This window comes from Glycine soja, chromosome 17 (genome assembly GCF_004193775.1).
Source record: "Glycine soja cultivar W05 chromosome 17, ASM419377v2, whole genome shotgun sequence".
In the NCBI taxonomy this organism is placed as follows: domain Eukaryota; kingdom Viridiplantae; phylum Streptophyta; class Magnoliopsida; order Fabales; family Fabaceae; genus Glycine; species Glycine soja.
Window position 1 is genome coordinate 20,314,411 of NC_041018.1, and position 11,213 is coordinate 20,325,623.

At 34.0% G+C, this 11,213-nt stretch overlaps 1 protein-coding gene and 1 pseudogene across 2 annotated transcripts; both read right to left on the reverse strand.

The window, feature by feature from the left end:
• Positions 1-256: 256 nt before the first annotated feature.
• Positions 257-6,297, reverse strand: LOC114393052 (annotated as a pseudogene). Its single transcript, XR_003662461.1, has 16 exons — positions 6,210-6,297; positions 5,748-6,109; positions 5,451-5,507; positions 4,767-4,811; positions 4,457-4,571; positions 4,230-4,297; positions 4,012-4,116; positions 3,862-3,892; positions 3,526-3,726; positions 2,946-3,038; positions 2,230-2,358; positions 1,872-2,108; positions 1,261-1,498; positions 993-1,151; positions 705-898; positions 257-490 (listed from the first exon to the last, which is right to left on the reverse strand). The product of XR_003662461.1 is annotated as a WAT1-related protein At3g28050-like (transcript).
• Positions 2,925-9,974, reverse strand: LOC114391539 (4-diphosphocytidyl-2-C-methyl-D-erythritol kinase, chloroplastic/chromoplastic-like). Its single transcript, XM_028352536.1, has 7 exons — positions 9,965-9,974; positions 5,748-5,803; positions 5,451-5,507; positions 4,767-4,811; positions 4,012-4,116; positions 3,526-3,726; positions 2,925-3,038 (listed from the first exon to the last, which is right to left on the reverse strand). The coding sequence occupies exons 1-7, from the start codon at positions 9,972-9,974 to the stop codon at positions 2,925-2,927; spliced, it is 588 nt and encodes a 195-aa protein (XP_028208337.1).
• Between the last annotated feature and the right edge of the window lie 1,239 nt (positions 9,975-11,213).

The window sequence follows — 11,213 nt, forward strand, 5'->3', positions numbered from 1 at the left end:
GTAAGTTTAAATTGTATTTTAATTTATTTTAAACTCTTTTGATAGACATATTTTAAGGAAGTCTTTTACCGTTTTAAGCTTATGTAATCATTAGTTTTATTGTGAATGTGAAATGCAGAAAAAATAGCATGTCCGATAAAATTCTTACTTTCTTTTCCACCCATTATTTTTTATTGATTAAACTATAAACTGGTTGTGTGTTTCAAGCTGATAATTTTTTATTATCTTGTTAGAAAATTAGACTAAGGTTTCAAATCAACTGAACTATGACTAATTTTTTTTTATTAATTCAATTTGTTTTCAAAATATTACATGAGACATTTATATTGAAGCTAGAGAAATTAAATGATTGCTATGATTCTATTCCTCCATTCTCTTGTTCTTCAAAAGAGGGACAACGGGTGAGTATGATTCCGAGTCATCATAGACTTCACACTCTTCCTTTGCTTGCTCTTGGCTTTTCCCCCAAATAATGGCTGCTCCAAGCACACTGTACATAAAAAAAAAAAAAAAAAAACCATACTTACATAATTGTATTCCTTCTAAGACTAAAGTGTTTTTAAGTTGCATTCACACACACGCAAACAAAAGGTCCCCCTTTCATAATTGTAGTCCTTAGACTAAACTATTTTTTAAATTGCATTCATTCACATGAAAACAAAATGCTCCCATTAATAAAATCATAAGTCCATAAGTGGACACACCTCCAATTTTTCATATGATTAAGACATGAAAGAAACGTATGCCTTCCAAGATAGATAGAGTCACCAAGAAATGCAATTCCCATGATGACCGCAAAGATGATTCCAATTGACTTAACCATTGCAACATAGAGAGGGCCCTTCTTGCTCATGACCCATATATGAACAATACTTCGAAGGGATACACCAAAAATTGCCTACATTCAAAAGCAGATCAAGTTAATTGAAACTCGGAGCAAGAAATAGAAGACTCATGCTGATATATGAAATAGTGTCACCATTTATTCTTACTTGGAATGCAATAGCTATCAAATTCACATCAAATCCTAATCTCAAAGCTTTTGGATCTGTTACCGAAATCAGTGAAGGTGGGATAGATAGCATAGCAACTAATGTACTGCGAGTGAGCACTATCACAAGCTCTGTAGGGTAATTTCTGATTATCCATGTCTACAAACATCAAAGAAAGTAAAAATAAAATCAAAATCAAGATTTTGAGCATTTTTATTGTCTTGTTTGCAAATAAGCCAAAAGGGTGTTTGAGATTTGCATTGGTTACCTGAACTATGAACAACAATGAGAGAACAAAGCTATGACCCGCAAGCAACACTGCCCCTAATACCCAGTCAAATTGTTCAGATGAAACATGTTTTTTGGGGAACAATTTATTTGATGGATGATTCTTTATGACTGCTTGGCCTTTGTACAGAGTAATTATTAAGGCTCCAGCGATTGATACCAATGTGCCAATGGACTTGGCCCAAGTACTGTTAGTTTTCCAATCCAATTTTTTGATCCTGTAAGGTCAATTACCAAAAAAATAAGCTTGAGAATTAGTTAGAAAATTATGCAAGACTACTACTATAAGGTTGTTTGGTTTAGTGGATGAAAATAGAGAGAATAAAAATAAGATAATTTTTTTAATTAAATTTGAGTGTAAAAGGTGTAAGTCCCACATGGGACTCACAAAATTTCTATTCTCCCTCCCTAAACCAAACAGAGCCTAAGTCTATAAGGTATTCGAAATTAATATCTTTGGAAATTGGTTGCACTTATCACTGCAATAATTAGCAAGGGTTCATTGCTGAGATCTTAAGTCACATGCTCTTTGATATGTTTCAATGCCTTCAAGAGAAAACAAAAGTTACAAATGAGAGAAGTAATAAAAACCTGAAGACGATGGCAAGTATGAAGGTAAAAGCAGGGATTAAATCAGACATTGCAGTGGCCAAAATGGGAGAGCAGTAACCTATTCCAAAAAACCTGAGCATCTGAACACAGAGTCATTCATGCCCTTCTTCATGGCTGCTTTGCTTATAGTGTAGACGATCACGTCAAAGAACTCTATTGGCAACAGGATTGCAACCACGCCCAGTTCCTTCATTGTGTTTGGCGATGAAGGAATTTCTGGTGCAGAAGAAGAAGGTGCTTAGTACTTCTCATCCATCCGTTTTCAGATAAAACTTTTCTAATCAAATTGGAAGTACCCAAATGAAAACCAACACAATTTTTAATGGAAATACAAAACCTGTAAACTAAATTATATCAGTGGGCTCTGGAGACACACAAGAAGGACCACCTTTCTTTTATGAAGACTGCTTTGTACTTTTACCTGGGGTGGCTCGTCCAGATTCAGCAACTGCTTTACTTCCCTTGGCTGGATACAGAGCAATGACCAAAACTATAAGCACAACTACACAAACCATATGAAGCGAAACCAAGTATTTCAAGTTCCTGATTGTGGCAACTGAACTATTTAACACAGAATTTCATATTATCTCTTTCACGACCAAACACAGTATGCAATGCAAACTTAATATAATTTGTCGAATTTCATCAAATACTTTCATAAAACAAAGGAACAGAGAAAAAATGATGCCCTCAAATATATGGAACCAAAAATAGCAACCACTCTTAAAATTTAACTGAAATTATGTAACATAATCATAGATTTCACAATCCATATTCATAACAATGATAACATCAATCCAAAATTTCAATAAGAAAATAAGAATAGTCCAATATAACATGCTAAAGTTTATAGTTTCTTTTATAGTTTTAAAAACTTTTTTTTTGTGTGTGAAAAAAGTGGTAGAATGGGGAGGCACGCCCAATGCTACTGGTCGGGGTGCAAATGGCATGCTAGGAATGCTAACCGAAGCCCACGTAGAAGTTGTTAAATTTGTGACTATAAAAGAGGGAGGGGGAAGTACGGTTTCATTACTACTCCGAAAAGTCAAATACCTTGTAGACTTCGGCAGTTGAACATGCTTCTGGGGGCTTTATGAGAACCATTGGAACATCTAGAGATACTGGTGGAGGAATATTCTGAACAACCTGCATAAGTGAAAGAAATTTTTTTGAATAAAATATATTGATTGGGAAATCATATTGAATATAAGTTTAGCTGCCTGCAAAAGGTTAAAAGGGATATTTAGGAACAGAGAAATCCCTTCCCATCCATGACAAAATGATCCAATGTCCGTACTAAATTATTAAAGGTTTCAAGAATAAAGATCAATCTAGATTAGCTCAGCTAACAATTGTAAAGGTTGGGTCCACTTGGTGTGTGTTGGTGGTTGATATTTAATCTATAGAGAATGACTATCAAAATTTAGTACCATGACTCTTTAAGTAGTATTGTAGGACAGTGGCATAGCTCTTCACAATTATAGTAACTAATCTGAATTGTAAGATATTATCAATTGGTGCCACACATTGCGAATCCACACAGCAAGATATAACAATATATAAAACGTAAACATCTTGCGGTTTTTCGCAAATCTGACTTTGAGAAAGGAAGGTACCTAATGTTTGGACTAACCTCTCCTCGACCAGTGTAATAGGCTGCTCCCTGAGAGAAAAAGAAGGGAATATCTGATCCAATCTCACTTGACCATTCTTGGAGTTCTTTCTCAGAGGCAGGACAACCACTAAATTGATTTGCTGCCCATAGTGCAGTTGCAGCATTGCTACTTCCACCGCCAAGCCCTGCCCCAGTAGGCACCCATTTATCAAGATGAATCTGAAAACAACATCAATATACACGATACACATTAAATCTTGTGGTAAGTTGAATTCCAAGAAAAATTAAGAAGCATGCAGTATTTAATTCAAAATAATAAAAGTCAGGAAGAAAATAATCACTGTTAATTCATACCCCAAAGTACTTGTCACTTCCAGTCTTCTTCCTATAAAGATTTAGTGCCTTAATAATTTGTTAAAAGAGAATTTCCACATAACATTTTGTGAAGTCTGAACAAATAAATGACCAGAAGAAGAAAAGGGTGAGAAGGGAAAACAGTAGTACCAAATTTCTATCATCAAGGGGCACCCCAGACACGTTGGTTGACAGGCTATCCTTGGTTTTTGAAGGTGACAAAGAGAACTTAATTATGTCACCTAGACTTATCACCTGAAGACTCAAAAGATTCAAGTAAGACACTCTCAAGAATACATATACCATATTAAAAAGTAAATACAATGAAAGAGCATTGAAGCATTTACCAAATTGTAATCACAACTTACATGAAAAAGGGATGCCAAATCATGATACCCATCTTCCCTCTTGTTGGTTATCCTCCCCTAACCATCTGCTGTCACACACAAATAGATAACAAAAAGAAAGCAATATATTAGAACCCCATTCAAGTCAAGGGCAAAAAAAAAAAAATTAAAACCTTCACAAACAACAAAATAATATCAAATCATATATATTGTCAAGCAACTCTCTTGCCCTCTTCATCTCCACTCACACTCTCTATGTATCTTGTTTGTGTCTCTTTTTGGATTTTTTTCGCATGCATGAATCTCCTTGTCACTTGATTATGGAGATCTTATAGAAATCTTTAATCTGTTGGACAGCGTCAACTGTTATCAATTTCCAATAATAATCAGAATTTTAGGATTGAGATAATGAACTTTGGGATAAAACAAAATTTCAATAGACAAACACATAATAAATAAGGATCAAAATTATTTAAAATCACTTTGACATATATTTTTTTTAACGAAAACTAAACTAATTATATATGGTATCACTAAAGAAAAAGATGGAGCTCACACCTTGCTTGGATTGAAGTTAAGAGAATTTCCAACAGTTTGAAGAGCCTATATAGAAAACATGCATATAATTAGATTTCAGAGTCAAGAAATTGAAAATCACACTCATTATTTATGATCCTAGATATTATTAATATTTCAGCCAAAATTAAAGTTGTAAGAATATTAAGGAGACCACATCTAGCGTTATTATTCGTGCGGCACAGTAATTTGTGAAGATGATGATGATAATTAATGCAAATATGAAGATGATGATAATAAATGCAAATATGTCATATTTGTCTATACCTTTGATCTTTTAGGTATAGACAATGGAAGTGAAAAAGGAGGACCACAAATTTTTGTTTAAAAGGTATATAGGTTGCATATAGATGCCGCATTTCAATTCATCACAAGCATAAGGAGACACCAAAAAAAAAGATTGTGCTAGCTAATCATATTAAACTTAGCATAGTTCTAAAAACATTGCATGCTATATCATATATGAAATATTAGTTGAGGCACACCTTCCACATTACTATTTCTTTATCCTAAAAAAGTTACTACTATTTCTTTGTTCTTAATCGAGGGGGAGCCAGGGGGGATTCATTGCTTCAGTTTTGAACTATTGATTTCCAGCATTTAATTGCATGTATTGATAACTATGGATGGGTGGTAAGCTTTCATTTTATTATATTGAAAACAAACCTGAACAACAGATATATTGATGGCCCCATCCATAACTTCAGGACAAATTCCTAGACCCTGAAACCAAATGACAAAGTGACAGAAAAACAGTAAGCCAAGGTGCAGAGCATGGATGTCATTTTTATTTTGTCAATAATAACTCATTCATTACACACAAACATCATGACCAAAACACACACACAGAAGAGTATTATAAGTTTATAACATAAATTAGAACATGATAACATTGAGCAGGAACATCAATTGCAACAACAATAATACTGATTAAGCAAAAAAAGGTGAATAGTATAGATATACCTGACCCATGTCACCAAGTAAAAGGTCACCCTCAATCTCTCGCTCCACCGCAACATCTTATACAAATATATAAAAATTCAAAATAAATAGGAATAACAAACAATATTTCAAAACTTAACATACTAAGCATTGATGCTAAAATATCAAGCCCAATCCAATGGTGTCCATTCTCCGAGATTGTCTCACCGCTAAGTCCTGATCCACAACCTACATCGATTATTTATAAGCCAATAAAATTCGAAAAAAGCGACAGAGAATAGCTAAATTGAATTAAAATTTAAATTATCGATATCAAGGAGTAATTTAGGAACGCTGTCATCAAGCAATGCAAGTAGTTCAAGAGCTCTCTCTGACAGAGTCGCCTATTTGGCACAAAGGAATTAATTAATGAATAAATTTCAGAAAGAAAGAAAATTGAATTGGGAATGAGAAGAAGAAGAAGAAGAAGAAGAAAGGAAAAACCTGAATTTGAACAATACAGGAAGTTTTGTGGCATGTAATTGAGGAATGACTTTTTGCTTGCTCCGGCACCAGCTCCCTCAACCTACGCGTAAACAAATGAAGAAGGACAAATTGCAGGTGTCAACAAATGAAGAAGGAAAAAATACACGTGCCAACAAATGAAGCAAGGCCAAAATGACCATAAACCCAGGAAAAAGGACACGTGGCAACATTTTAAGCAGGGGCACACCAATATTTTTCCTATGCTTCTCTTTATAATATAGGATATAGATGCCTTAGACCGGTGACAATGTGAGTGGGCTATTTCAGAACATAAATGCATACCAGTATAGTTTTTTAATTTTACTGAACGAATTAATTAAACTGATAAATCAATTATATAATCTGTATCCATTAGAAAAAAAAACAATCAAAAATTAGAAGATGCTCACAAGTTGGATATTTCACCAATGTTCCTAATAACAAGTTAAAGTTGTGAATAAGGAAAATCATTATTGTTTCAATATTTTTAATGCTAAAGTGTAACTAGTTTTCCAAATTGGATATTCTACTCTGAAAACATCAAAACAAAAGGAAATTGGTGCTATATCTCATGCTACGCTTCCCAAATATACTGTAATTGGCACTTTTCTTCATCCAAAGTGAAAGAAACAAGTAAAATTTCTTTTAAGTCTTACTACTAAGGTACATGTCTTCCCACCATTGTACATAGGTATGGTGGATTCTAGGTGTAAAATAACTACGTGAGCTAATGGAACTAATGGAACTATATAGGTATATGTGATTGTGAGCTTCACAAATTCAAACGTGGTGGAAAAACACCATTTATATGTATTTATTTATGTGACATCTTCATACACAAGTTAACAACTAAGCATCAATATCAATATGTATATTACATGTAAACCAGGATTATATCAAAATTTAGACAACTAACCCAATCCTTTTTAAGTAACCCAGTACTCTTTTTACTGTCTTATGAATTTAGTGCCTGGTTTTGCAATATGCTACCCAAAACATAAAAATAGCAATAAAGATCAACAGAAATCCATAGTGACGCAAAGCATTTATACATTGATATATTATACAAATTCAACCAAAAAGCCCCAACCATCTCACATGCGTGCCTATTGCCTCAATCACTACTTACTTCGCAGTTCACCACTTCATGCTGTCTTCTTTCATATAATAGCAGATGAATTGTGCTCAGGAAAACCTGTTGCCATATCACGTATGCATATAAAAAAAGAATACTGTTATGAACTTCACTATAATAAGAACCAAGCCAGGGACAAAAACACATTTTGCTCAGTAGAACAGGCATATACTTACTTAAGTATGGTATAAACTTTTTTTAAGGACTAAAAATTGAAATTAAGATAAAATAAATTTGTGAATTAAAAATTACCAGAAATATTTATTTATATTTTTTGTAAAAAATTACCACGGGACTGCCATATTCAATACGTGGTCATATTTTTTAACTATTCCCTCCAATTTTTTTTTTTTATCTATAACGGTTAATAAAGGTAATTATCCATTTTAGGGTACACATTTTTTATTCTTAAATTTCAGTATATAACTATCTTCATTTCTTTCTTTAATCTTCAAAATATAATTGTTACTATTACTTTCTTAACCTTCAATAGATAACTATTTTCATTTATTTCGTTAGCCTTCAAAAATGTAAATGCAAGTCTCTCTCTTTTAACTATAATAGTAATAATCTATTCCATTGTATAAAAGAAATGCCCCTTTTAGTAACGGTTTTGGTGTACACATTTATTAGGACCATTCTACCCTTTATTAGTTGCATATTTTCCCACTTAAATATATACCATTATATATAGAGAATACCCCTTTTAGTAACTTTTTTGGTGTATATATTTATTAAGACCATTCTACCCTTTCTTAATTACATAGTCTCCCGATGCAATTCTCTCAAGGAGGGGATCCATCACCTGAGCCATGGCTAAGAGACTCCAAGAAGATTGGGCCAGAGATGCAAGAGAAGACCCTAGGATTCTCATGAGCCTTAGCATAGATTTTGGGCCCATGGACTAAGTATGAACCCACTTATCTTTTTACATATATTAGATTAGGGTTTTATTATTTTTGGGTCTTGTATTTTGGGCTCCATAGTGTAGGGAGGGTACCCTAGTAATGTAGGATTTTTTAGCCCTTGTATTTTACGGCACCTAGACTAGATTTTTGTATTAAGGGTAGTTTTGTAATTTCACATGCATTAAGTGCACTATTTGATGTGTGTATGTTGGGAGAGAAATTTAATTGAATTGGGAGAAGCTTAATCCAATTAAATTTTGGATCATCCTAATGGGGAGGTGAGCATTTGCTTGCTACACCTCATTGTCACATCGTATAGTCACACTTCGTACATGTTCTTTATGCTTAACATGCCTCATGACACCTTAATACACTTAATAGAGAATCATGGACTTGATCTTGGATTAGTGGGCTAAACCATAACTAAAATTCACTAATCATAATTAGTGAAATTTTGGCTCCAAATTTGGCTCCACAAATTCAAATAGAGGCCTCGTGTGTGCATTTTTTCAACTTTGATAATTTGAAAAATTACACTTCAAAGTTCAGACCTCATTTGAGACATAAATTTCGTGCCCCTTCTCTCCCTCTCCCTCCACTCATCTTCTCCTACCTTCAAGCTCTTATTCATGGCTTTCTACAGTAGTGAGCTTGTTCTTGACTTATCTTCTCCTTAAAGTGTCATCTCCAATCACCTTTCCTCCTTCTCCATTTTGTTGCCATTGATCTTCAAAAAGCAAAAGACTCCATTGATGAAGAAGATCCATATGGAGCTACATCATCTCCCACTTAAAATAATAATAATTTATGTTAATTATGTACCCTTCACAATCTTTTGTATGTTTAACTTTGGTGTGAGGAGGTTTTTGTTTACGGATTCATTTATTTTACATGTTTGTAAATTGCTCCCACTCTCCCAATTTCATTTTCTCTCACTCTTCTTTCCCAATTTTCTATCTCTGCAGATTGATCCCATAATTTCTTCAAGAAAAGGCTACATCTAGGTTATTCTTTTCTAATTCCTTTCCTTCCATGTTTCTAAATTGCCTCCCAAATCCCAATGTTATAACTTTATTTTATGTCTGGTGGTTTTTATGTTTGATGCAGGGGAGTTTAATACTATCAAAATGATTATTTGTCTTCATTTTTCATGGTTGCGTTGAGGCTTAGGATGTTTGGCCCGTTACTCTTCGGCTACGTGTCCATGTAGGCTTCAGCGATTCTAGAAGGGTCTCTTATCACTAATTTGTCAAAAAACATTATGAGATGTTGAGGTAGCAATAATAATAATGGTGTATTATTTTGAATTAGGTTGGAGCATATATAAGCCCATGTTTTGATGAACATGATTGAAGATTTTCCATCAAAAGCTACATGGATTGTGGTAATTCCAATGCTAAAGCCAACATTTGGGAACATGATATGTTACTTGAAGTGCCAACAAAGGTGCTTTATCATGGGAAGTGGTTAAGTGGGTGGGGTTTCAAACTAGGCTTTATGTTCTTCTAATTTAATTATTTCCTTCAATTTCAGTTATCAATGATTTGTGTATAGGGATTTTTTACTGAGAGTATATAGTGCAATGAGAAATGCCGATTACAAAAAATAAATGTACTAGCCTGAACCATAAGCAGCACATTCAAACCAAACAATGGAAGCAGAGAAGAAAAATAATTTTCAGAGGTACTTACCTCCAGTCATTACTATCAACCTTTTGAAGTCTTCACAGTTTTAGCTTTCCAAACCCTCACTCGCCTAAACTCGATGGTGTGTACTATCTGTAGAGAGGAGTATGTTTGGTGATCAAGACTGAGAGCACCTAGATCTATTTATAGAGCTCTGATCATTACAAAGCTCCACAGAACGAGGGTATGGATAATAAGATCATGAGTTGTTGCTGAACATTGCTCAACATGGGTTGAATGTGGACAGAAAATGGACCACAATTGGAAACAGTTCTTCTCATAAATTAGCAACACAAAATCAGTCCGAAAAAATAGGAACTGAAAATTCCAACATTCTCCCACATGATCCATTTCACCCAACATTAGTCATAACAAGAAACAAAATATACGAGTCAGGACGATAGGTCCTCTAATAGTGAGTATTATCTTCCATTTACCACAATATATCACGTCTCTAAATGCTAAATCTCAATTTTATGAATAAACCATATATTTATTCTAGATCTAAACTCAATGATATTTCTTAAAATAAATAAATGAATATGTGCACAAAACCATATGAGAAAAAACCAAGCTTAATAAGAGTTTAAAAAATAACAACTGTACTAAAATGAAATCACATCATGGAACCAAGTCTCATTCGTACTACATGATCCTTTAAATTCTTTGGTGGCATGCCTTCAGTCAAAGAATCGACAATCATCAACTTTGTGCTAATGTGTTCAAAGACCACTTTCTTTTCTTTAACACGTTCTCTTATGGCTAAGTACTTGATGTCGATGTGCTTACTTCGACTTCCACTTTTGTTGTTCTTAGCCATGAATATCGCAACAGAGTTGTCACAGTACAACTTCAATGGCCTTGAAATAGAGTCCACAACTCTAAGTCTAGATACAAAAATCTTCAACCATAACCATGCGAGGTAGCCTCAAAACAGGAAACAAACTCAGCCTCCATAGTGGAAGTAGCAGTCAAGGTCTACTTGGCACTTCTCCAAGATATAGCTCCACCAGCTAGCATAAAAGTATAACCAGATGATGATTTTTGTGAATCAATGTAGCCAAAATAGTCTAAATCTGAGTTGCCAATCACCTCCAAACAATCAGTTTGTATGTGCATGAGCATGTAATCCTTTGTTCCTTGAAGATATCACATCACTTTCTTTGCAACTTTCTAGTGGTCAATACATAGATTACTCGGATATCTTCCCAAAACTCCAACTTCATATGCAATGTTAGGTCTAGTGCAAACTTGA

Coding starts and splice junctions, on each gene's coding strand:
- LOC114391539 (XM_028352536.1), bottom strand. Junction 5,508..5,747: donor TACTTGGTGACATGGGTCAG/GTATATCTATAC, acceptor ATTTGGTTTCAG/GGTCTAGGAATTTGTCCTGA. Junction 4,117..4,766: donor TTAACTTCAATCCAAGCAAG/GTGTGAGCTCCA, acceptor TTGAGTCTTCAG/GTGATAAGTCTAGGTGACAT.